Genomic DNA, 23,876 nt, shown 5'->3' with positions numbered 1-23,876 from the left:
ATGTCACACTGCTTGTAGTGATAAACAGTTGACACAGGCTGCTTCCACATGACGCCATTGAAAAAAATGATTTTTGCACAAGTGAATTTCAATATGACGTCACTATAGTAGGTCATTTAGCTAAATCACTTTGAGATTTAAGTTGTTTCGTTATTTATTTCCACTATCATGTGAATAAATATTTGCGTTTAGTTTAAATTATTTTATTTCTGGTGACCTAAAAAGCAAACAACGACTTTAATACTCTTTTTATTTCATCAAGTACATTGTAAAATTTACAAACCAATCGATACGTTACATTTGTTTTGTTTTCCAATCTAGTAAAACAATCACTAGAATCACATAAATTAGAACAGAAACGCGACACCATAAATTTTGATTTCCAATTGAGATAGAGAGAAATAAGAAAATCAAAATAATATAGCTACATTTATCGTATATTATTATAAATGCAAGAGAGATATCACAAAGTTATATTACGACAATAAATTAGTATAAATTTTCATCACTCATAAGGTCGTTTATACATTTCAAAACTTATCCAGGGGTAAAAAAAATTGGAACTGGGGGGTTGCAGGAATAATAATTATTGGCGCCATCTTGCTTTAGAGATTAAATCCCAAGTTTTTAGATATTTGAGCTCTGGTTTAACTAACTCAAGATGGTGACAAAAAGGGATGCGCAGAGGTTTTGTTGGGTTAATGAGGCAAAATGTCGATGTACGATAAGTTTTCTCTAGCTAGGAAAGCGTCTAAGGAAGTTGGGAAACGGATGTATTTCTAGTAGAAGCGCGTGCTCCCGAATTTTTTTTGAATAATTTTCGCTCAAACGAAGTAAAATCTCACTAAAAATAAACTAGTAATTTTTGAGAGCTAACCTAAATCAGTTCACATAAATAATTAAACTTAACTAAAGGTTTAAAATTAGTTTATTTGGTAAATTAGGCGATTGATAATTAAAGAAAAATGTAAGTCCTCAAGACTACTAAAAAATATATACAAAAACCGGAGGAGAAGCTCCACTTGGGTATATAGGAATCACTAAAACAACTTTCGTAATAAAAGTCTCATATCCGCGTATGTAATAATAAATATTTTCTTTCAAAGCTTCCGCGTTGCTAATGTCAAAGGCTGGAGCTTATTTCGATTGACGGCGGACTTAATTTAAACGTACGACAAAACGCGGTTTGCATATAAAAAATTCCTTAAGTTTAAGTAAATATTTACTTTACATGAGATGGGATAACATACATGCGAATGACGGTCGACGGGGTTGAAAAACCACTTTCCACCCCCAACGACATGTTTAACTGTAATATCGAGCGGGTTTAATACTTATACATTAATCGTCGCATAATGTAAAATCTATACAAATTAGTATGAAAAGGTAAGTTGATTACCTTCTATTCAGTTCTGTTTTGATTGCTGCAAAAAATTGGAGAATGATTTTTTTAATTAAATTATAGGTAACAAACAACTTACCATCTAAGATTTCCTGTTTCATCTTGGCAATTTCTTTCTTTACCTCCTTGACGATCTCATTCTTCAGACTTTCCATCTCTGTGGGACCGATCGCCATATTACCTTCGGCCAAACCGTTCACTTTAAGAATCGTCTCCTCCGAAGCCGACCCAAATCGTTTCCGAACACTTTTCGGCGATTCCGCGCTAAATTTTGACGTGTTGCTCGGCAAAGTGTTGGTTTTCTCCCACATAGCCACCTTCTTATCCTCCTCTTCTTTGTCGGGGACCTGAAGTTGGACAATTAACTTCACCAGCTGCACGATTAAACTAGTTTGAAATAATTTACCTTTTTTTCGACGGCGGCACGTCTTCGCGCCAACGTTTTGGCCATCTCGTCCATCATGGAGGCCATGCTGCCCCCACCGCCTCTTCCTAGAGTACCGTAGTTGCTACTGCCGCCACTGCTTGTGGACGAACCACTGTTTTCTGTTGGTTGAGCCGCGTTCTAAAATTACAATTTTTGTATGGTAAAAAACAAATGCTACACCTTTAACTATTAATAGATAGATTGATATTTTTATTGATGCATTAACCACCAAATTGTTTTGCACAGGTCGGACACTAAATCAAAAAAAAGTAATAATTTAAAAAACAAAAAATGAGGACAGCAAAGAAAGCAGAGTGAAATCTCAGTCGGTAGATAAATTTTTACCATTTATACAGGGTGTCCCGCAAAGTAAAGGACAAAATTTCAGTACATGGTCTTAAGTGAATTCGAGTCGAAAATGTCCTATAAACATGGGTCAGCAAATGCTTCCTTGCCGAGATATGATTTTTCAAAATTTAATATTGTTATTGTGCGGAAAACTACAATAATTCCGAAATAATAATTTTATTTACTAAAAAAATTACTACTACTGCTAAAAAACCTGTTTACAGTAGTTTAATGTACTAGAGATAATTATTATTATTATAGCATTGTACTTTTTGGCACAATAACACTATTACATTTTTAAAAAAAATCATATTTTGGTAAGGAAGCATTTGCGGTTTGTTTTTGACTCAAATTTACCTAAACATAATGAAATTTTGTTCCTTACCTCGCGGGACACCCTGTATTTCATGGAATCTCCTTTAATCCAAATATTCCTCAAAACTGTAAAAAGCGTTTTATATTAGCCAGTTTTTCATCCTAAAAAGGCAAATATCTTATCGAAGGAGCGAGTTTTTCAGTTATTTAGGAAAAACTGGGTTGATGCAAAAAAAATTTGAAGTCAGTTGAAATTTGAGCACCCTGTAATACAGTTATTTTTGGGAGTTCAGGGTGTTTCAACCACTCAAATTAACCGTCTTAATCTCCTCTTTCCAGTGTTGTTGAACAAAAAATGCTATCTGAAAAATTGCGAACAGAGTAACCAAAAAAGTTAAGAAGTTGTTTAGGAACGTTTTTAAAATAAAATAATGGACCAAAGTAGTAATAAACAACACTCACCTTATTGTTATTGTTCCTCTTCAATTTGGCATTTTGTAGTTGGGCGGCGAGTGAATTTACTTCACCGCCGTCGCTGCTTTGGCTTCGTGACATGTTCATGGGCGGCGGTGGTGGTGGAGGCGGTGCTGCGGCTGTTGCTGGGGGTGCTGCCGGTGCAGCAGGAGGCGCTGGTGGTCCTGGTGGAGGTGGCGGAGCTGGTGGGGCGCTCACCTTAATACCAAACGATAATTTCCCATCATATTAAACCAAATGATATTTGACAGCTAACCTAACCAATTAAAGTTTTATTTTGACGTAATATTATAAACCTACCGTTCTGGTGTGTCCAGGTCCGGCTTGTGGCGGTGAAACGGGACTATGAGCTGCCATTGGCACCCCTGAAGACTGCGGTAGGTTATTTTGAGGAGTCATCGGCGACGTAGGCTGGGGAGACATCAAGGCAGCTGATATTCTCCGTTCCTGCAGGATGATTAACAAGTTGTGGATGTTACCAAAACAACTTCACGTATCGGTAATAACTTACCTGGATCATAGCCACATCCTCCCTAGTCATGCTTCTGTAACCCATATCTTCGTCATACTGTTGATGTCCTGGATGTTGACCTAAACCGTGCGGTGGTACCGGTGGCTGGGGTGGTTGCTGCATCATCTGGGGAGGTATATGGTTTTGATGGGCGGGCACTGGGGGCGGTTGCTGTGCCACTTGTTGCTGTATAATTGGCGGTGCGTACTGAGATGGTTGGGAGGGTTGCCGCACTATATTGCTCAAAACCTACATAAATCTTTGTGTTACAAAGGCTTGAATAATAAATTTACTGATACTGAAGCAATTAATGTCCAGTGATAAAGGATAAGACCATATTTACCTCGAGTGAATGAAACATGGCGCGAGCAAAACAGTCGGCGTCCTCTTTGGAGCTAAAATTGAGGCCGTAGACCTGCTTGTTATCCCTCCATTGATGGAACGTTGCCGTGGCCTGATTGTACTTCAGGCCTTTCAGGATGGCGCAGTTGATTACTACCTGCAATCAAATCGGTTAATTGCTAATCGTTCGTTGATTGTTCGGGCACAAACCTCGTGATCTTGAAGCTTTCGACCCACCACCCGAAAGGTCTGGTGGACCTGGTGCTGGTAGATATGCACTTTGGATAGTCCGGACGATGTGCCCGAAGGCACCCATTTCTTGTTGACGTCATCGTAGATCATTACCGAGGCCCTTGCGCTGGCTATAGATGTTTCACTGGAAAATATTAAGTTTTAGGGACAAGATGCATAAAAAAACCATTTATCATACCACTTTGTTTAGTTATGTTACACAAAGGAAAATCATTTACAAGAAATAGGAATTATCAGAACAATATTGCCTGTTAATAGTATATTATGTTATTAGGCGTAGAAAGAGGCGATTCCTGAGCGTAGTACAATAATCGCTTTCTACGTCCGTGTAACGTATACTATTTTTTTTTCAAGCGGCACGCGGGACCTGCCAGGAATCAAATTATTTAGCGTATTTGACGCTATTGCTGCTAAAGCAGGTGGTGTACAACTTATTTTATCACTATCACTCATTTCGGCGATTTAGGTCGCTTTACGGCTTCACTGAAACTTTATTTGACAATACAACAACGCAATTAGTAGTAATTTTGAATTAGTGTGCCATGGACATCACGATTTTTGACAGATGACACAGTGAAAGCGTAATGGTAAACATAGGATGTGTATCGTTTCCTAGCCAGGTTAACCGATTAATTCGGACTGGTAAATATACATATACTCGTATAACGGTTACTGAAAAAATATCAAGAGCAAATGGCCGATAACATTTTTGAAAGCCAATTTTGAAGAACCGCGTTCCGTGTAAATTCGGAGCGCGTAACCGTAATCGACAGATGACGCTAGACAGCCATGATACGCCCTCTGTTAGACAACTTTGGAAATAGCTTCGTTGTGTCAATCAGTTTATGTTGATTTTGAATTTGATCACAAATTTAGCCCTGACACCTTCAGGAAAACTGTATTTCAGAATAAGAACATGAAAGGATTGTACGAGTATTGCAGAGCCAAGCCAATCAAAGCAAAGTAAGTGTTGCATTAATTTCATCTGCTTTTTTCTAAATGCAACGCTTTTAGCCTGGATCAAGTTCTGGACATTATTTTTTTACCTCCTAGGATATGAAATAGCCTTTCTACGCCGGCAGTACAGGTACACAATAGGCTTATTTTAGACCGCTTGAAAAAAAAATTATTTTAAATTACCCATTAGGTAAATTTTACCATAAAACTGTTAATAATCACAGTTTTTAAATTAATTACAACTTTATAGTATGTGTTGTGGTAGAGTGGCAAGATAAATGGCTTCTGAACGTCCCTATTTAAAAAAAAATGAATAAAAACATCAAATAACGAAAATGTCATGCAAATGTGTCAAGGTTAAATCACATTAAAATTAATCATTTAGCCACTACTAGTAAAACGTGAATTTTTAAACAACTACTAGACTTTGCATTAATTACTCATAATGATCATTGGAATTCAATCACAAAAGTACTGGTCAAATGCATCATTATTTGTGGTCAAGGTCGCTTTCGAATATTAAACGATCATTAAGCCTTAATGACAAAAGTGGTTATTCTGGCCTTCATGATTGTAAAATCCATTGAAGCTTGAAGTGATTTTAGTGAAAAACGGTCAAGGAAGGAAAAAGAATTAGGATTTTATAAGAAAAACCGATCAATCACGTCCACTGTGTTGTTTATCAGTAAACACAGACACTTATGTGTTGACAGACAGATAATAAAGGGGATTAAGTAAACAAAGACCGGGGATAACAGTTTAAACACCTTTTTAAATTTGTAACACCGGTTTTATCGGGAGGAAACCTACTTGGCCCAGTATTCCTGCCAATCCTTTCTGGGATTAAAGCCCACCACTTTGTTTGACATGTCACTAGATTGATTCACCGAAATGTCACTGTTCGCGCAACTTTGTGGTCGACTCTGTCTGCTCCGCAACTCGTCCAACTCGCAATAAATTTCGTTTTTAATATCGTCCAACATTCTTTCCGTCTCGTAATCCATATTGTTTGACACTATAATATCACCAAAAACAATTGCTTACGCGGCTCATAGTCAATGATTGACAAGGAGGGGACTATGGTCCATTAACAATTACGCACCTCTGTGATAGGAAAAGTCACACTGACGATTAGCAACATTTTTTCCCCGGTATAGAAATCACTTGTAGACGCATGCGTTCCGTGTAACTTATTAATCAGTGGTACCTTATCAGCTGTGCAAAATTATTTCACTATGCCAATGAAAAATGCAACTTTAGTCATGTGATGCAAGGGGGACAACCTCACCCTCCGACATTCAAACCCAGGACTGGCACATTAGAATTGATTTCATTGCCAAGGAACTGAATTCCACTTAGTTTAGTGTGTCCCAGACCTTAAATGTGAGATCAATATTATTCCCCTGTTCTTTCAAATCGTCCCCTGTGACTGGTTTTGTACGTTTCCATTGATTGTTATGCGTGGTGCAGTATCGCACGTTATTATTATTGTTATAAAACAAACCAAATTTGGTTGACCAGGCCTCTGTTTATCTCAGGATGTATATTGAAAAAGGAACCGGAAGGAACTTTACCGATTCGATCGATTAGAGTCTATATTTGAAAAAGCATGGGCGTCACACCGCCTATTTTTCAATTTAATTCGGTACGAATCGCTTGCATAATGTGGATGGAGATGGCGTGTACAGTAGAAAGTTCCGGTTTCCAAGCCCTCCCACGCTTAAAAGCCTTTCACTAGAGTAAATTAATCTGTAAGAACGGGGTTAAACGCCTGTGCCACAACCTACGTCGGTGATTAACTATTGCAAAATGCCATATGGTTTCAAAATAAAACAGCTGAACAAACATCAATCAAATAATACGTTACAACTAAGCAAAACCCAAGTATTACTTATTGCAACTAGTCTCTCTGCATAATATGTAAACTTTTATTAAAACATGCTACACTACATCATACAACATACAAAACTAATTGGAACAGAAACCTAAACACAGAATGGCTTTAATTTATTAATACCTTCTGCGAACCTCTTGACTTGAGGAACTCATTTCAGAATAGCTGAAAATTGATATCAAAATGTAAAACTGTTTATAAGAGTTATAAGAGTGTGTTTCAAGCTTGAAAATACAATTTCAGACACTTCCAAAGCATTAATTTGATTCCACTGAACAAATATCAGACCTCCAGCATGCTGCAAATGGTACTAATTCATTTTGTTTGCATAGATGGTAGTTTATAAACCCACACTACTAAACCTCTCCTTTACAGAAAATTTAGATATTTATACTAAATTAAATTAGCATATTCTGTTCTTGGCATAATATGATTAAACTGGGTCATAGCTCTATTTCCAGGCCATGTGTGTTTTTTTTAAATGACTGAATATAAACACAAAACCACATGTAAATTTGAACAGACCAACTTGAAGCTTGTGGCTTCTCGACAAAGTGTGGGTGGACTTAAATCAAATTACAGTGGACTGTATAATAACCTAATTTAATCTGGCTGCATCAGATCTGAGGCATTAAGGGGGTGGTGGTGAGAAATGTGTGTTTAGTCATTGAGGTTGGGTGCAACACACCCTTCCAATCAATAAAAATAAAAACAAAAGACTGAAAACGGGTCAACCAACAACAAAATGAGCGTACAAAGACAAGAAACAACCTTGGAGAGTTTTGTCTTTAGTTTCCTGATACTGAATACAAAAAAAAAAGACCAATAGTGGTGCAGTTAAGACCCTGTGATTCATTACTTGATGTTGAATGGGTGGTCGGTCTTTGTGTTATCACACCAAATAATCAATGCCTAATCGCGGTTATTGAGGCTTTCAAACCGTAAACAATGCAAATAATTAATTGTTAGCGTAAAATTCGCAGATTATCCGCCGAAACGGCCCTAGAACAACACCTACCTTGACATGGTGATTTTTCAATGAGAATACCCTTCGAACGTTACACGACATCGGCTAACATCACTGCACTATATTCCTCTACACCAACGAATGGTAATTTCGTTTAAATTGAAGAAATTCATTGAAAAACCGGACCGCAAAGTTGATCACAACATATCTTCGCCAGTTTCAGGTGCGCCATGTTTTCGGATTTGACATTTTGACCAGCCCGTTTTGCGACCAATAGCGAAGCTAGGTTAGCGCGGATGATTTGAAAACCGGGAAATGCATTTTTCTGTAAATCGATAATTTGCATTAGTTCAGAATCGAAAATTGTCTGGTTTACAGTTCACTATTAGTACAATTTATAATGGGAACTACAAAACTGAACAGAAATAAATCAAACATTGCTTATTACACTACCAACACTTACTATAACTTGTCATCTGTCAAAATACGTATAAACCATTGCAGGGTGACGTCACTTGACTTATGCCTCTCAGCAAAAATGGTGAATGTATGCAAGTTCAAAAAACTCCATCACATAATCAGTAAGAATTTAAATAAAACACCTTTTCACTTTTAAAATACTTATTAATAAAAACCTTATAATAGAAAGTTAGTGCGTAAATTATACTGGCTTATAATCGAGTTTGCTCTCCAGTTTCTTATTATCAGCCACTTTTCTTACAGCCTTCATGAAATCTTCTTGAATTACGTATTCCCTCTCAGACCTGATTGCAAATAATCCAGCTTCTGTGCACACATTCCTATAAACAAACCCATTAAATAAGCTGTTTGGTTTTTGTTGAGACATCACCTAACCTCAAATCGGCGCCGTTAAAGTTATCTGAGAGCTTCACGATGGCTTCGTAATCAATTTCTCCGTGTTTCGCTATTGGCCCAGCGTGAATCTTCAAAATTTCTAAACGAGCCTGCTCGTTGGGCAAAGGGATTTCGATTTTCCTGTCCAAACGTCCTGGTCTCAATAAAGCGGGGTCCAGAGTGTCGGGCCTGTTTGTAGCCATGATCATTTTAACCTGCAAGAATTCATCAATCAATCTGAATTTAAAAGTTAGGTTACAGTGGAGTTACTTGTCCTAGGGAATCGAAACCATCCATTTGGTTCAAAAGTTCCATTAAAGTACGTTGAATTTCACGATCAGCCGAAGTTCCCTCAGAAAATCTACGCCCACCTAAAAATGCGGATATTTAAGGTCAAAACCCCCTTTTGCCATGACAAAGAAAATCTCACCAATAGCATCGATTTCATCCATAAAAATAATGCAAGGCTGATGATCTTTAGCGTAGTTGAACATCTCACGAATCAATCTGGCCGATTCACCAATATACTTATCAACAATAGCGCTAGATACAACTTTCAAAAAATTAGCGTCTAACTGGGACGCCACTGCTCTAGCCAATAGCGTTTTACCAGTACCAGGAGGACCATATAACAAACAACCTAAACAGAATTTAAACTTAAAATAACATCACACAAACGTTAATTAACCGACCTTTAGGCGGGGTGATGCCAACTCTCATAAACAACTCTGGGTTCAATAGTGGCAACTCAATCACCTCTCTCAACTCCCGAATTTGTTCCGACAATCCTCCGATAGCGGCGTACGTAACATCGCCGGGATCTTCGTGGCTCATATTGTAAACCAAAGGATCTACTTCTCTGGGCAAATACCTCATAATGGTTAGAGTGGTCATGTCAAGAGCTACGCGAGTACCCGCTTTTAATTTGGCTTTGTCTAGTTGTCTACGACAGCCTACCACGTAACGGGGCCCGTTCGTTGCTTTGACAATGACTGAAGAAAGAGAGATGTATCAATTTGAAGGTGGTATAACTAAGCAAATGTTAAGAATGTATTTGTGCTAGTTTTGGTGTTTTTTTGAAACAGATCATATGACGTCATCAAGAGTCACAGTGCCGCCATCTGCCCCACCAATACTTGGAGGTTTAAAAATTAAAAATGAAGACATTAAGTGGCAACACTGTCTAGTCTATACATAGACATAGGAACCAACAAAGGAATTTTGTTTCAAATTGCTCATTTCTGTCTAAAAGGGCTGGACTTAAGAAATTTGTAGAGGGTGTTCAATATCCTGTTTACTTAGGGCCTTAATGTAAAATACAATTAAACTCTCCATCCTAATGATACTTACACTTTTCTTCAGTGAGTTGTTTGAGTACTTCCCCAACAATTTGTCCCATACTTTGCAAAGCTTTCAAATCATTTTCGGACTTGTCGTACTGCTTTGTAAGGTCCTTTAACTGTTCTCTCACTGTAAACAGCCGAAATTAGTGCAAATATTAAATAGTCAGCAGTGTGCAGCAAGAGGAAAAGACTACTCACTTTCTTTCAGCCGGGACTCCACTTCCTTGTGTTCCATCAGTTTTTTTCTATAGTCCTGCAGGACCTTTTCTCGGTCTACTTCAGCAGCAGCCATTTTCAATTTAACTATAAGGTTTTGAAAAGTGTTTTCTTTTTATAAAGGAAAATCCAAATAAAACTGTGACTGGCAGAAATTAAAATGAATTCTTTGGTTGGATTTCCTTCATTTGTCAATTGTGAAAGAAATTGTCAAATTTCAAAATTTGTTTATCCTTTTTCTATCGTGGGGTTCCTTTAGTAAGAGTGAGAACACAAACTAGTGACTTGTCAAAACGTTAGTTCATTGGCGCACCGCACAGCCATTAAAAATTCCTAGTGTTTTTATTTTTTGTGAGAGTGTTTGTCTAATATCTAAAGAAAACTACAAATTACAGTGTAAATTTAAATAAAATGGTAAAAAACTTTGTTTCCTTAATTAAGAGGCTGATTTCTGATCTTGCTCGCTTTACTCACAGTACTCACACTGACATTTTAGATGATATATCCAAATCAGTCAGTCTGAATTGAAACAATTTAACTAGAATAGAAATTAGTTTTTAAACACATTAAAATTCAATGACAAACCAAACAAAACAATGAACGAGGAAGATGAAATAATGTACGATGACTCCGGCAACGAGACAAGCGGCGACGACGTTGATTTTGCCATAGAAGTTGATAACACTTCCAGCAAAGACTTTCCAAGTTTTGAAGATGAGTACCAGTATGAGGTGCTCTCCACAGATGAAATTGTCAAGCACATGTTGGACTGCATTAGGGAAGTTAATACTGTGGTTCAAATACCATCCACCATCACAAGAATCCTTCTCAACTTCTTCAACTGGGACAAGGAGAAACTTATGGAAAAGTTTTTTGATGGGAATCAAGATGACCTGTTCAGAGAAGCCCGGGTGGTGAATCCATTCAAGAAAATCAACATTGTAAAACCAAAAGTGGTGAATAAAGCTTTGGGCACTGAAGAATGTGAAATTTGCTATATGGTTCAACCGGCAGCTCAAATGACTGGTTTGGAGTGTGGTCACAGATTTTGCCTACAATGCTGGAATGAATACTTGACCACCAAAATTATGGAGGAGGGAGTGGGACAGACTATAGGTTGTCCAGCCCATAACTGTCCTATACTGGTGGATGATGATACTGCAATGGGACTTGTCAGAGATCCAAGGGTTAAATTGAAGTTTCAACATTTGATCACCAATAGTTTTGTCAAATGCAACAGGTTGTTGAGGTGGTGCCCCAGCCCCGACTGTAGCTATGCAGTTAAAGTAGGTCCTTTCATAATATATTTTACTAAAGATATTTTCAGTTTAGTAAATTAAAAAAATAGGTGCTCTTTCTACAATTTCTGTACCATTTTGGACAGTTCTAGTCAAAAAGTAACACTGCCAAGAATTGGAAAGCTGAAATATTATCCATGTGTATCAAATAAAATTAAATTAAAGTTCACCCAACATGCTAAAAAGTATCACATCCTAATTGGTTTTGTTTTGGTTCAGGTGACCTATGTAGACACCAAACCAGTGACATGCTACTGTGGGCACAGGTTTTGTTTCAATTGTGGGGAAAACTGGCACGACCCGGTAAAATGCGCTCTGCTGCGAAAGTGGCAAAAAAAATGCGACGACGACTCAGAGACTTCCAATTGGATTGCAGCCAACACTAAAGAATGCCCAAAATGCAATGCTACGATCGAAAAAGACGGCGGTTGCAATCATATGGTTTGCAAGAACCAAAATTGCAAAGCGGATTTTTGTTGGGTTTGTTTAGGACCGTGGGAGCCACATGGAAGTTCTTGGTAAGTTTTACTGTCCCATTAATTACATATTTAAATTTATCTGTGTATAAAAAAGGTATAACTGCAATCGTTACGACGAGGATGAAGCTAAAGCGGCCAGGGATGCTCAAGAACAATCCAGAGCGGCGTTACAACGTTACTTGTTCTACTGTAACCGTTACATGAACCACATGCAATCACTAAAGTTTGAACACAAATTATATGCTGCGGTTAAAGACAAAATGGAGGAGATGCAGCAGCACAACATGAGCTGGATCGAGGTTCAATTCCTGAAGAAAGCCGTAGACATACTGTGCCAGTGCAGGCAAACTTTGATGTACACATACGTGTTTGCGTACTATTTGAAGAAAACGAACCAGTCTGTGATATTTGAAGAAAACCAAAAGGATTTGGAAAGGGCCACCGAATTGCTTAGCGAATACCTGGAACGGGACATAACTCAAGAGAATCTAGTGGATATTAAACAGAAAGTTCAGGACAAGTATCGCTATTGCGATGGTAGGCAAAAAGCTTTACTTAGGCACGTCCACGAGGGTTATGAAAAGGATTGGTGGGTCTATAGTGAATAAAATCATGTTTTGTTTTGTTGGGGGTCTGCAAGTTTCGAAAATAACGCCAGACTATTTAAAATTTTATTTTTTTCAATAGATATATTTATAGTAAAATCGGCTCTCATTTGATAACCTTGTAGTTTGCAATACTAGGTATAGAGTGCGCTGTGTTGTGTCTTGTCAATTGTTGAAGTTACAAAATGGTCAATAGTGTCACTGCAATCATATGTTCTTGTTATTTATTTATTATTATTGTAGTTTTTTAATAATTACTACTGTAGAAAGTGTAATTCCAATTCAAAGGGCTGGTCACAGTAAGCTAGTTACAAAAAATATAAATTTGAAACGTTTCCCAGCATTCGTAAGTAATGAGAGTGTCAATAAACTATGATTAAAAAGGGAGAGAGTAAATAATTGCGAAATAACTAAATTACTATTTTTTTAATATCTGGACTGTTTGAATGTAGCAATGGACAAATTAACGTTAATATCAGGTACGTTGTTCATGACTGCTGACATATTTGCCATTGTCAGCTTGGCCAGGCCTGACTGGATTGTCACAGATATTGGAGGTAACCACTTTCAGTTCTAAATAATTTACACTCTACAGCCAATAATAATCATAGGCGAAACCAGAATGGGATTAATGTGGACCTGTATGACTCTCTACAAAAGGGAGCAAGTGTGTTTCACACCTGACTTGCAGCCAGAATGGTTGTTGGCTCTAGTTTGCATTTTTGTGGGTTGCATTTGCATTACAACCACTATTATATTGTTGGCTTCATCACATTGGGATAGAAACGTGGTGCCCTATGCCAGATGGGTTGGCTTCACTGCTAGTATGATTGCTACTTAGAAAAACTACCTAAAATGTTATCTTATTGATTGTTGCAGTGGTGCTATTCTGTCTTGCTGCTGTAATCTTTCCTATGGGCTTTCATGTGGATGAAATAGGTGGAGAGCCCTATCAACTTCCAAACAGTCACCAAGTGGGAATATCATACATTTTGTTTGTGGGTGCTTTGTGGATTACTGTAATTTCAGAACTGTTTGCAGGAAAAGTGTGTTTACCACATTTTTAAATTGTTACTGCATAGATTTGTTTTTAAAAATCTCATTTTTAGACTAAAGTAGGGTATATTGCATTTATTATTAGTTATACACAGAAATTTGTTTAACCATATACAGAGTATACATAGATATGATTTGTTTCATTCCAAACTTAATTTAAGACTTTGTTCACAATTAAATTTATAAATAAATAAGACTAATCAGGTGAGGGCTATTTGCATTCCTCATGGAAGGGCTCCAAAGATCTTAAATCTCTCCATGTGGGTGGTAAATTGCCATTCAAATGTTTCAAACACCTTTTGCAAGGTGCACTAAATAGTGTAATATAGCTGTGAAACCAGTGCATAAATGATCTCACTGCCAACTCAGGCATCATGGGTGAATGGAAATGGCACATTGCAGCATGGCAATTTTCAGTGACTTTGCGAAATACTTTGTATCTTGACTCAGACCACAAGTCATTATTTTCAGAGAGACCTTTTACCACCACATATTCAATCATTAGACCTGAAATCAATTCAGAAGTTATTAATTTCTATAATTTGGTTTTTAAAAACCAAACATACCTTTAAAAGCAACAATAGCTTTTAAAACTCTTCCAAGAGTAACTTGAATAACTGGATTGGGAACAAATGGTCTATTGGTTGTAATAGAAACATCATTGAACAGTCTGTCAATGTTGGTAATTAAATTCTCAATAACTTCAGGTGCCACATTATGATTGCTAGTTTGGGTCTTCCTTCTTTTGGTTGTACTGAGAGTTTTATAAGTCTTATTAAATGAGTTTGAAGCCAAAATGTTCCCAGCCAAGGCACTATACTCCCGAATTTTATCAGTCCATTTATAACTATTTACTAGCTGCCCATATAGTTGAAGCCTTTCCTGTATAGTCTCTTGACTTAGATAGGTGGTATTCCCCAAAGTAAATGCACCTGGAGGTGACGTAAGACCTGCAACGGCACTTTCCACGTCTCGGAGATTGTTATTCACGGTGGTAAGCAGTTCTTGAAGCTCCAAGATGTACTTGTTCTCTTTGCCATCTTCTCCATGGTCTGCTCTCAATCCATTGCTTACCGATTCAAATACTCTTTTGACGTTCGAACGTAACAGTTTAAGGGAATTTAAGGCCGCATTAAGGCCCTCCAAGTCTCTTTCCATGTTCGACATTGGATTGGACATGAAAAAGTATGCAAACTCTACACTGAGAAATTATTTCTAGAATTAAGTGAAATTTATAAACACCATGGATAAAGCATTAGCGGACTGTGAAGTTGTATTTGCAAATAATAGACAATTTTTGATCACTAACTAATTACTAGCAAAGAAATTAATCTAATTTTCTCAACAACACCAAAAAAACACAACCTTAAATTATTAATTAATTATGCTGTCAACTTGTTTCTAAGAAATATCACGTGACTGGATGAGTCCCTATAACAGTTCAGTCAGGTGATTGCTAAAACTACAAAATTCCTAACCCTACAAAATTGTTGGGTTATGTTTTCATTGTTTATGGATTGATTTTTGTTTACTGTGTTTAGGAGTGATGGTTTAGAATTACTAATTAATTTTACTCTTGAGTGTTTATTGTTTATGGGTATGCGGAAGTAAGCCGATATTGTACTAAAGTGAAATTAAAAGCAGAGCTACTTGAGTTTCACCTATTTACGTGTTAACAATAGGGACATGGCGTCAAAAACAACCAGTTCTCTATCAGCCCTACTTCTTAGAGCTTGGAGGGAACGTTGGACCGACTTACAGTGGGGTATCAACGTTAAAACAGTGCTGCCAAGGGGTGTAAGTGGGGATGTGTACAATTTAGCTGATTGTATCATAGATCAGGTTGTAATTGGTGCCGGAGTCAACCAGTTAGCTCTCAGTTATTTAATACACTCTCTGAGCGCTCAATTGATTTCCCACGGTGCTGTGCTTCGAAAATTGAGTAAATATGATCAGTTTGATAATGTGCACTGTCTTACTAGCCTGCTGGAGTATCTGGAAGGTAAGTTTTTCAGAGAGAATTTACTTATTTATTGATCTGAAACAATGCCTTAGACTTGCTTCCTGGAGTGACTTGTTTTGGAAAGTCTGAAGAAACTGAGTTGGCTAGAAGTATTGTAGACATCACTTACTGGTTGCTAAATATTTTGTATCACTGTAAAGACTTAAAGGTGGTAACTCAAAAAGCTAACAATTTACTGAAGAAAATTATGAAAGATGAGTTTTATATCAGCATGATTTGTTTGGCAAAACATATTGATCAAGCTTGTAGAAAAGCTGGTTAGTTGGCCTTTGTAGCAGTTTGTCTCAGTTATTAGGTTTTTTTGTTTGTAGAAACAGAAAAGTCTGAGAAACCTCAGCATGTTGAATTTGATAAAATGACCCATTTATGTTCAGAATTGTTGTCAGTGCTTCCTGACAATGACGAAATTGTCAGTTGCATAGTAAAGTTGGAGAGTATTGATATTGGAATTTTATCACTACCAGTTCAAAGTGAGAAATGGCCTGGGTCTCTTATACAGTGCTGGCTGCAAGTTCAATTGGTTGGAAATCCAGGGGCGGATCGATCTACTTTAATTGATAAGCTTCAAATACTTCAAAGAATTAAAGGTACTAAATTAAATTGCAAACTATTTTTAAATCCTTACTTGGTTTTAACTGTGATTTTTAGGCTTCAGTGATGCCAGATTGTTTGCAGAATTAATCAGAGGGAGTTTAATTTCGCTTTTTGATGTGTCAGAAACGCGCTGTCCACACGCCAGTCATTTAGGGGCTTTCCTATTCATGAACATACCCCATATTCTACGAGAACTGTCTGAGAAGTCTGGCAGCACTAGTGTGATAAGTGCTCTGGAACTCCTCTTGCAGGTATAACTAATTTTGGTATTGAACTGTTGGGGACTAATGTAATATTTCAGCACAACCAATTGTTAGACGCCCTAGACGTGAACGGTTCATGTTTAATTCTGACCAATATCTTGGAGGAATTTGTGAAAATTGGATTGATTAATGAAGAGCAAGGAAAACGGTTACTGGAGGAACGCAGAGCGCCTACAGACGTTAAACCTGAGAAACCCCCACCGCCTACTTCAATGCAAAACGTCATCAGATGTGCCCAATCTTCACTATCTGGGATATTAAAAACTCTATCATCAGACTACCATAAGATACTTGTGAGTATTAAATTGCAAAAAATACTGTAAAACAGTGTGATTTTTTAGGATGTAACATTAGGGATGTTACATAAAGTTTTTATGGGAATTAGCTTTGAAGTGATTTTGGCGGTGGCTTGTAGTTCAGGCCAATTGAAAGCTTTAGTGACCCGATTGATCCGGTTCAGTGAGTGTTACAACTTGGACAGTTTGGGACAGGATGAATCCCGCATGCAATTGTTTGATTTAATTTTCGTCATGCTGATTGCAATCGTGCAGAACTATGGTAAGTTGTTGTTATTGCGGTAGTTTTCTTGGTGTTTATGTACGATACTAGGTGCTTCCACGGTACTGGACATAGACGGTGATTCTCTTATTGAGCAGTGGATTAATGCTTTCCTAGTTGACAGTTGCAATCCAAAGTCTCCAATGCAGCTGTTATGCATGAGCGATTCCGCTATTGTGGAAGCTCTAATTGAGCAATTTAACTCTGGAGACAGCGACTTTAAAGCCAATATCAAGCTCCGGGACGTGTTATTTAACATGCCCGCCGTAATGCATGAAGTTTTAGTGGCCTGGGAACAAGGTAAACCCTACAAAGCCTCCTGGATTGAACTAACTTGAGTTGTTTTAGGAGCTTTGGTTGCGTCAGACGTCAAACGGATTTTAGACGCTGTTAAGGAAAAAACCTGTTGCCTACCAATAGCTGGTGCTACTTACTTGTGTTCGTACTTGCGCAGCGCCTCCCCGGAGTCATTTCTCAAACCTATGAATATGATTCAACAGCTTCTGGCCAATCCTGATGCCTGTTTGCAAGAGGACAACGATGACGAAGAAGAGGAGGAGGAGGGCGATGAAACTAACATAGTTTTACAAAAGAAGAGTTTAAGGTAAGTTAAGTTGATGTAAAGCCATATTTATAAGAGTGATGGTAAAGGGGTCGCTGGCAACTGACCTGCGATATAATACGGAAAATGCAAAAGGACACTCAAACTCCTAGCACCAAGAGTTGCGACTATTTAGTGTCCAGATCACCGGCCACTGAATGGTTTCACAACGCTTGGAGTCGTGCTATTGGTAGAGGATGGCTCGATTATAACTCTACCAGGATTTTGCATTGTCTTTTGAATACCGCCGGACCAAGATGGTTGGTTAATGCTGCAGTTCAAGAACTGTTAAAGTTAAGGTAAGTATTGTTGTTAAAATATCTTTACGTAATGACCCTCTTTACACACAGTTTTTGTTTGCTATGTTTGTTGTTGTTGTTTTAACATAAGGAAGTGTTATTTAGATCAATATCTGGGGACGTTTTTGGGCGTTTCCCAATTAACGTCCCATGTCTCAAGAAATATTGATTTATCCGAAAAAGACATTACAGTGCTCAAGCTCGAATTAAGTTAGGGCAGTAGCTTTTTATGTGTCATTTTAGTTGGGTGTAGATCCAATATTATTAGTTACTTAATTTTTAAAGCAACTCCACGACCAATAAGACCGTACAGGGTGGCTACAGGCAATTAAAGTGGGAAAAGAACGTGTGAAAAAAAGGAAAAGTATTAAATTACAGTCACTTTACAAATAAATATTTTTAACTTTTTTTTACATAGAAACTTGTTGTATAGAGTATTACCTCGGGACGTTTTAGAGCGTTTCTTAATTAACGCCATGTGTCCGAAGAAATATCGATTTTTCCGGAAAATTGATATAACTGTTCAATCTTGAATTAAACCATATTAGCAGGTTTGTATCTATTATTCAAATGCTGTTGTATGTTCAATATAATCTGAGTACATGCCCCAGTTAAAATTATGCAAACACATAATATGGGACCTACACGTGACTTAAAATGACAGTCAAAGCTACTGCCTTAATTCGAGATTGAGCACTGCTATGTCGCATTTTTTGGACAAATCGATATTTCTTGAGTCACAGGATGTTAATTGGGGAACGGTCAAAAACGTCCCGAGACATTTATCTAAGCAACACAAACCCAAAAAAAACTAGTGATCAATTGGGGACTACTTGAAAATTTCACATTTTTGCACACTCTTCTTTTCCATCATGTATAGTACAGTGGCGGTGCATTTAAGTCAGAGTTTATTCCATCAACCAAAAGCGAATAAATTAAGCTCAATGATAGTCCAAACCGCATCAAAATCTGTCGTTTCGTTTAGAAATGGCAAGGTTTCAAAAATGACCCAAAAAATCATTCTAAATTATATGAGTTTCCAAAGACATGAGTTTACACTTGGTCGTAGGTAAAGTATCTTCACACGTGCTCTAAGGTATTTTATGCACTGGTGTAACTTTTTCCATAAAATGCTTCTTACAGTACTAGTTACTTAATATACTATAAACGTTTCAAGGCAACGTTTCCGACAAAATAATTTTTTTAATTTACAAAACTGTTTTTAAAGATTTTAAGCAGTTTTTGATATCAAAATACGCTGATTTTGATGACGTAGGTATTTTAAAGAATTATGTTCTTTACGTTGACGTTTTGTTGATTTATTGGTGTAGACAAGACACACATTTTCTCCTCCTACAATCAATGTTTTTACTTACAAAATTAATTCTACACAGGGTCAAAATTGGCATAAAATAACACTTAATATTGTAATGGATTTTTCCCTTACAATAAAGATGGCAAGCTTTTATTTACATGAATTTGTGTTTTATTTAGTTGAGTCTGAAACTAGAAGCAATTCACTAAATACTGTATTAATTTTTTAAGGTTTAAAGATCAATTACAAAGAGGTGTTGACCTGGCCTTAGCAATATTCCATGTGAATATCGTAGCCTGCACTACTGAACTCTTAGCTCACATTCTACCTCAGCTGCTTTACGTCGAAGTCCAAATGTACACCTTAATGGAGCCGCAACTCTCAGCCCTGGCGTACCTAACCACATTTTGTTTGTACACTGCTTGGGACTTGGTCGCGGAGGTATCTATTTGTCTTTGTTTATTTAACCGCTTTACTAGAGCTGTGTTGACAGGAAAAAGACGAAGAACCTCCAATGAAAATGGCGAGATTCGACAACGGGGAACTGCAAAGTCCCGAAACGCCGGCCAAGAAACTGGTCGATTCCTTGCTGCAGTTATTGGCGGTGTACGATAAACTGCAAGAAAGTGGGGTGACGCCCCAAACTCATTTCGTATTCAAATTAATTAAGGCGCTGGTCGAGGTGAAAATCCCGTCGGCAAATGCGATTCTCGGTCACATTCCACCTAATTTGATATCGGACCTGCTGAAAACGCAACCGGAGCTGTTTAGCTATCCCATTCTGTTGCAATTACACGACGTGCAAACTGTTCCTGGCAGAATCAATTTGGGCAGAGACCTTTGTATTTTGAGAAATTACCATCTGAGGGATTATACTCCTACGAATAATGTTCCAAGATAATTTATTGATGTTTAGTTTGTAAGAAGCAGATTAAATAAATAGGACAAATGATGTGGATAAGATTTATGTTTTAATTGTTTGTCCCTAAACAGCACAGTTATTAAACCAGTTAATTTACTTTCAAACTTGTCACATTTATTACAATAACCGAACAAACATTTACACTATTTACATTACTTTTTATTTACATTAGACTGAGTTTTTACACTTGGTAATCGCTGTAGCAGCCGGAAGACACCGTATTAGGGTCGAACAACTTAGAAGCTGCCTGAAAGGCAACCATATCCAAATTGGCTTGATGGTGATTACCTTGAGCCAATGCCATGTTACTTAAAATAATATCCCTGGAATTTCCATGAAATATTTAATAATGTTTCTAGGGTGAGAGGGAATTACTTACGGTCTTGATTGTGGCGTTCTGTCCCGTTGTCTTCTGTTTTTGAACCAATTGGAGACCTGCGTCAACGTCAAACCGGTCCGTTTGGCTAATGCACGTTTTTCGTCTGGTGTCGGATACCTTTTTGCAAATAATTCTAAAAGTTAGGAACGTAATAACCCGGGTACTTATTAATCCAGTACCTATTCCTGGCGTAACACTCTTTCAAAGCGTTCCTGCTCCTCTCTTTGAAACAGTATACCGTCTCTTCACCATCCCATATCGTTTTAGGCAGCGGATACTTTTTACGCAGTCGATATTTGTCTACTGCACCTAATTTTAATTTCTAATTAAGCAATTCCATCAACATCCAAAGAAACTATATGTACCTAAGGGACGTCCTCTAACTTTTTCCGCTTCTTTATAATGCGACTTAAACCATAATGTTTGCAACTCATTGTGCCAACGGGGGTGAAAAGAGTGATTTTCCAGGATTGAGTAAAGTTCGTGATAGAAGCCTCGATGGAAAGCCACCGCAGCCCTGGCCCTCAAAATGCTTTCGTTGTTTTGCAACGAGTCAGTTTCGGGTAAATACCAAAGGAACGTGGCTAAACGATCTAAATCTCCACGTTGTTGTAGGGCCTCACACATACATTGAACCTGGAATGTTCAATTTAATGTTTAATCACGCAAAATTTGCACAACAAATTATTATTTCGGGGGATTTAACCCATTTCTCCTGTACTGAATTATTATTGACTGAAAAACTGAATTTTTGTATGTGTGTGAGTCAATTAAGCTATAGTAACGTGTAAATCGATTGGATTCAAATTTGACATGTTTTTACGAATAAATTTGGATTCTAAAACAGCGCTTTTAAAATCTTGAGTCATTCTGTATATTAAACAAATAGATACCAGGGAATCAATTTCAGTATGAAGTGCGTAAACCCAGTCAAAGTGTATTTGAATCTGTCATTAACATTTAACTACTATACCCAGTAGTGTAAACTGTTTTTCCGCTTTGTCAAAATTAAAAGTGAGTAGGTTTACTTCATTGCCAGTTTAAACATTTTTATTAGCAATGTAACTTGATTTTAATGTTGTCAATGACGTCATTCTAATTTTGTTTGAGTCTTGGTATACCTAACTTTTCCTGTTTCATAGATAATGTAATTTTTCTTGGAACTTAATTATTACTTATCTAAAAAACGCACATTTTGCAGTTTATAGTGGTTTACAACTAATGTATTAATTTACAAAAAATGCTGCAGGTATCTTACTGTGTATAATACTTGGTAAAGGGCAAGAACCTACTATATTGTGGTTATTGCGTTTATTATTAAAATAACATTTTGTAAAATGGTTTTCTCACCTGATCGGGAGAAAAACTCACAGCTTTTTTGCCAAAAGCGTCCACTTTCAACACGACATTCTCCCCACTTTTCTCCCTACTCCCGGCACTAGCAAAAAAACTTTTTTCACCGTTTTTTTCGTTTTCTGGACACTTACTAAACTTTGTAACGTTACCCGGACAGTACTGAAACCTACGCGATTCGCAGCTTTTCCTAAATTTCTCGTTGGACGAAAAGTAGCCGTTATCCAACTTTCCGTTGGTGGCAAAAAACAAATTGTCCGAATAAAAGTTCATTGCGGAATTTGGTTCTTGGGAATCATTGGAGGTGCTCGAAGAACCACCATCCATTTCCATACTTTCAGGGGTTTCCACTTCACAAACTTCAGAGCCTAATACGCATCACTGAATAATAGCTACGAACTGGCAGAGGGGCTGACAAATAAAAAGAGGGCGGAGCCCTGAGTTTGATCCGAACCAATCGAGTGGCTTTTACCAGTTTGTTGCTGGGGTTACGCAATCCGAGACCAGCCAATCCGGGGTGGTTTTATTTTAAAGGGATGCTCGAGACATTGATAAAAGATGCGCCCTATTTTTAAGACCCTTTTTTTACCGGGGTGTCAGTGAAAAAAACGCATTTTTTAGGTTCAGGGATGTATTTGGGACTCTATTTTAAGGTAAGTTGAAATATTGTTCTCTATTTTAAGGGTGTATATGCAGGTATTCAATTTCTTTTTAATTACAAACTTATTGCATTATTAGGGTTATTATACGTTACAATTTGTTGTAGTTCCAAATTGCACACAGAAACTCAGTGATAAGGAGGGAGTACTCTTGAAAACCAACAGTCCCAACAAAGATGTAAAAAACTTTGTAAAAGTGACATGTAAAAAGCGGATGTGACGTCATTTGGGAGCTGATGAGGAGTCATGTGACCAACTGTCGGAAAACGTCACTTACGATTCTTACGAAATTGTTTTCCATCTTTGAGGGGAGCATTCATTCTCTCATCAACATTGCGTTGTACGATATAGCGTATCTGTATTTACTTAACAACTTTTCACTTTTTCAACTTTTTCAATGGCTTCAATGGCTTTTACAAAGGTTATAATTTTCAATTCAATCTTTCTTGGTACTTAAAAAAACTCATATTACTGTACACACTGTAACAGCAAGACTCAAACCAAATTGGTATGACGTAACAAGTGTCAAACAATTTGTTTTGACCTAAACAACAATTAAAAACGTTATTAAGTCGGTGGCTTGATAGTAATGAGCGGTGTTGCCATTATTTAGATATAAAAGTACCTGAAACCTTTTAAGTTTGGTTAGTACCAGTTTTGCCGTCAATCTGACACTTTTTTAAAATATTCTTGAATGGTTTGTTAAATGAGCGTTTAGGGGGCTTAAAAATGATCAATTTTTCTACACCAACAGCTATGACGTCATTCCAATTTGTTTGATTTTCAGTATATGCTGGACCAAATTACATACAGGTATGGAAAATTTAAAATATATGGGAAACCACTGGTAGATAGAGGGCACAAATCAACGGGGTAGACATTAAAGATGACAACAAACCAAATCACATGACCAGTTCATCAGAAATACTGTCATTGATGACGTCACTGTATAGGCATACAGAGTAAATATAAATAATTATCAATAACGTTTTTTAAGTTATCTTGTCATTGATTCTACTTGGAAAACAAATTGCCTTGCAGATGATCTTCCAGAGAATTTAGTTAAACAAGACTTGTAACAAGTACTCACAAAATCTACTTTTGACACGGATAGTACTTTTAAACATTCAACTAAAAGACATTGCTACGTCATCTCATTTTACTTTGAA

At 37.3% G+C, this 23,876-nt stretch overlaps 7 protein-coding genes across 14 annotated transcripts; 3 read left to right on the top strand and 4 right to left on the bottom strand.

The window, feature by feature from the left end:
* Positions 1-233: 233 nt before the first annotated feature.
* On the bottom strand, positions 234-8,137 carry ena (ENAH actin regulator enabled). 4 transcript variants are annotated; one of them, XM_081988685.1, is made up of 10 exons: positions 7,941-8,137; positions 7,046-7,087; positions 4,030-4,195; positions 3,821-3,976; positions 3,478-3,726; positions 3,267-3,413; positions 2,955-3,164; positions 1,809-1,967; positions 1,482-1,749; positions 234-1,424 (listed from the first exon to the last, which is right to left on the bottom strand). In XM_081988685.1, exons 1-10 carry the CDS (start codon positions 7,946-7,948, stop codon positions 1,396-1,398), a joined length of 1,434 nt encoding a protein of 477 aa, XP_081844811.1. In that variant the 5' UTR covers positions 7,949-8,137; the 3' UTR covers positions 234-1,395. The 4 variants fall into 4 exon arrangements, with proteins under 4 accessions (XP_081844811.1, XP_081844812.1, XP_081844810.1 ...); XM_081988686.1 differs by lacking the exon at positions 7,046-7,087; XM_081988684.1 differs by lacking the exons at positions 7,046-7,087; positions 7,941-8,137 and adding an exon at positions 5,839-6,169.
* Positions 8,138-8,492: 355 nt separating this feature from the next.
* Rpt4 (Regulatory particle triple-A ATPase 4) lies at positions 8,493-10,469 on the bottom strand. The gene is made up of 7 exons (XM_081988693.1): positions 10,286-10,469; positions 10,095-10,214; positions 9,437-9,736; positions 9,175-9,384; positions 9,015-9,115; positions 8,745-8,959; positions 8,493-8,689 (listed from the first exon to the last, which is right to left on the bottom strand). The coding sequence occupies exons 1-7, from the start codon at positions 10,377-10,379 to the stop codon at positions 8,551-8,553; spliced, it is 1,179 nt and encodes a 392-aa protein (XP_081844819.1). The 5' UTR covers positions 10,380-10,469; the 3' UTR covers positions 8,493-8,550.
* Positions 10,470-10,604: 135 nt separating this feature from the next.
* Positions 10,605-12,784, top strand: LOC145735000 (E3 ubiquitin-protein ligase arih1l-like). 2 transcript variants are annotated; one of them, XM_081988690.1, is made up of 4 exons: positions 10,605-10,717; positions 10,800-11,589; positions 11,821-12,119; positions 12,175-12,784. In XM_081988690.1, the coding sequence occupies exons 2-4, from the start codon at positions 10,900-10,902 to the stop codon at positions 12,686-12,688; spliced, it is 1,503 nt and encodes a 500-aa protein (XP_081844816.1). In that variant the 5' UTR covers positions 10,605-10,717; positions 10,800-10,899; the 3' UTR covers positions 12,689-12,784. The 2 variants fall into 2 exon arrangements, with proteins under 2 accessions (XP_081844816.1, XP_081844814.1); XM_081988688.1 differs by having other exon boundaries at positions 10,618-11,589.
* Positions 12,785-12,889: 105 nt separating this feature from the next.
* LOC145735005 (uncharacterized protein C16orf52 homolog A) lies at positions 12,890-13,870 on the top strand. Of its 2 annotated transcripts, XM_081988698.1 has the most exons (4): positions 12,890-13,031; positions 13,138-13,242; positions 13,297-13,509; positions 13,565-13,870. In XM_081988698.1, the coding sequence occupies exons 2-4, from the start codon at positions 13,140-13,142 to the stop codon at positions 13,750-13,752; spliced, it is 504 nt and encodes a 167-aa protein (XP_081844824.1). In that variant the 5' UTR covers positions 12,890-13,031; positions 13,138-13,139; the 3' UTR covers positions 13,753-13,870. The 2 variants fall into 2 exon arrangements, with proteins under 2 accessions (XP_081844824.1, XP_081844823.1); XM_081988697.1 differs by having other exon boundaries at positions 12,898-13,242.
* On the bottom strand, positions 13,802-15,114 carry MED27 (mediator complex subunit 27). The gene is made up of 2 exons (XM_081988696.1): positions 14,308-15,114; positions 13,802-14,248 (listed from the first exon to the last, which is right to left on the bottom strand). Exons 1-2 carry the CDS (start codon positions 14,918-14,920, stop codon positions 13,953-13,955), a joined length of 909 nt encoding a protein of 302 aa, XP_081844822.1. The 5' UTR covers positions 14,921-15,114; the 3' UTR covers positions 13,802-13,952.
* Positions 15,115-15,237: 123 nt separating this feature from the next.
* On the top strand, positions 15,238-20,355 carry MED24 (mediator complex subunit 24). Of its 2 annotated transcripts, none has more exons than XM_081988680.1 (12): positions 15,238-15,369; positions 15,424-15,743; positions 15,797-16,021; positions 16,076-16,351; positions 16,413-16,609; positions 16,660-16,914; positions 16,963-17,179; positions 17,231-17,479; positions 17,528-17,783; positions 17,831-18,079; positions 19,625-19,835; positions 19,888-20,355. In XM_081988680.1, exons 2-12 carry the CDS (start codon positions 15,428-15,430, stop codon positions 20,293-20,295), a joined length of 2,859 nt encoding a protein of 952 aa, XP_081844806.1. In that variant the 5' UTR covers positions 15,238-15,369; positions 15,424-15,427; the 3' UTR covers positions 20,296-20,355. The 2 variants fall into 2 exon arrangements, with proteins under 2 accessions (XP_081844806.1, XP_081844805.1); XM_081988679.1 differs by having other exon boundaries at positions 15,262-15,348.
* A 100-nt stretch (positions 20,356-20,455) lies between these two features.
* On the bottom strand, positions 20,456-22,429 carry LOC145735003 (homeobox protein SIX6-like). 2 transcript variants are annotated; one of them, XM_081988695.1, is made up of 5 exons: positions 22,046-22,429; positions 21,061-21,331; positions 20,875-21,004; positions 20,696-20,828; positions 20,456-20,639 (listed from the first exon to the last, which is right to left on the bottom strand). In XM_081988695.1, the coding sequence occupies exons 1-5, from the start codon at positions 22,379-22,381 to the stop codon at positions 20,622-20,624; spliced, it is 888 nt and encodes a 295-aa protein (XP_081844821.1). In that variant the 5' UTR covers positions 22,382-22,429; the 3' UTR covers positions 20,456-20,621. The 2 variants fall into 2 exon arrangements, with proteins under 2 accessions (XP_081844821.1, XP_081844820.1); XM_081988694.1 differs by having other exon boundaries at positions 20,696-20,812.
* Between the last annotated feature and the right edge of the window lie 1,447 nt (positions 22,430-23,876).

Source organism: Ips typographus, linkage group LG10 (genome assembly GCF_016097725.1).
Source record: "Ips typographus isolate SLU linkage group LG10, UJ_Ityp_2.0, whole genome shotgun sequence".
NCBI classification, from domain to species: domain Eukaryota; kingdom Metazoa; phylum Arthropoda; class Insecta; order Coleoptera; family Curculionidae; genus Ips; species Ips typographus.
This window is presented reverse-complemented; position numbering and strand designations above follow the sequence as displayed.

Coding starts and splice junctions, on each gene's coding strand:
- ena (XM_081988684.1), bottom strand. CDS start 6,032: ATGGATTACGAGACGGAAAGAATGTTGGACGATATTAAAAACGAAATT. Junction 3,727..3,820: donor CCATGTTTCATTCACTCGAG/GTAAATATGGTC, acceptor AGATTTATGTAG/GTTTTGAGCAATATAGTGCG. Junction 1,750..1,808: donor GTGCCGCCGTCGAAAAAAAG/GTAAATTATTTC, acceptor GTCCAACTTCAG/GTCCCCGACAAAGAAGAGGA.
- Rpt4 (XM_081988693.1), bottom strand. CDS start 10,379: ATGGCTGCTGCTGAAGTAGACCGAGAAAAGGTCCTGCAGGACTATAGA. Junction 9,737..10,094: donor ACAACTCACTGAAGAAAAGT/GTAAGTATCATT, acceptor CTCTTTCTTCAG/TCATTGTCAAAGCAACGAAC. Junction 9,385..9,436: donor TGGCATCACCCCGCCTAAAG/GTCGGTTAATTA, acceptor AATTCTGTTTAG/GTTGTTTGTTATATGGTCCT.
- LOC145735000 (XM_081988690.1), top strand. CDS start 10,900: ATGAACGAGGAAGATGAAATAATGTACGATGACTCCGGCAACGAGACA. Junction 11,590..11,820: donor ACTGTAGCTATGCAGTTAAA/GTAGGTCCTTTC, acceptor GTTTTGGTTCAG/GTGACCTATGTAGACACCAA. Junction 12,120..12,174: donor GAGCCACATGGAAGTTCTTG/GTAAGTTTTACT, acceptor TGTATAAAAAAG/GTATAACTGCAATCGTTACG.
- LOC145735005 (XM_081988698.1), top strand. CDS start 13,140: ATGGACAAATTAACGTTAATATCAGGTACGTTGTTCATGACTGCTGAC. Junction 13,243..13,296: donor GATTGTCACAGATATTGGAG/GTAACCACTTTC, acceptor TAATAATCATAG/GCGAAACCAGAATGGGATTA. Junction 13,510..13,564: donor ATGGGTTGGCTTCACTGCTA/GTATGATTGCTA, acceptor TGATTGTTGCAG/TGGTGCTATTCTGTCTTGCT.
- MED27 (XM_081988696.1), bottom strand. CDS start 14,920: ATGTCCAATCCAATGTCGAACATGGAAAGAGACTTGGAGGGCCTTAAT. Junction 14,249..14,307: donor AGCTATTGTTGCTTTTAAAG/GTATGTTTGGTT, acceptor AATTGATTTCAG/GTCTAATGATTGAATATGTG.
- MED24 (XM_081988679.1), top strand. Junction 15,744..15,796: donor CCTGCTGGAGTATCTGGAAG/GTAAGTTTTTCA, acceptor ACAATGCCTTAG/ACTTGCTTCCTGGAGTGACT. Junction 16,352..16,412: donor AATACTTCAAAGAATTAAAG/GTACTAAATTAA, acceptor TGTGATTTTTAG/GCTTCAGTGATGCCAGATTG.
- LOC145735003 (XM_081988694.1), bottom strand. CDS start 22,381: ATGGAAATGGATGGTGGTTCTTCGAGCACCTCCAATGATTCCCAAGAA. Junction 20,813..20,874: donor GAGTGTTACGCCAGGAATAG/GTACTGGATTAA, acceptor ATTTGCAAAAAG/GTATCCGACACCAGACGAAA. Junction 20,640..20,695: donor AGAACGCCACAATCAAGACC/GTAAGTAATTCC, acceptor TGGAAATTCCAG/GGATATTATTTTAAGTAACA.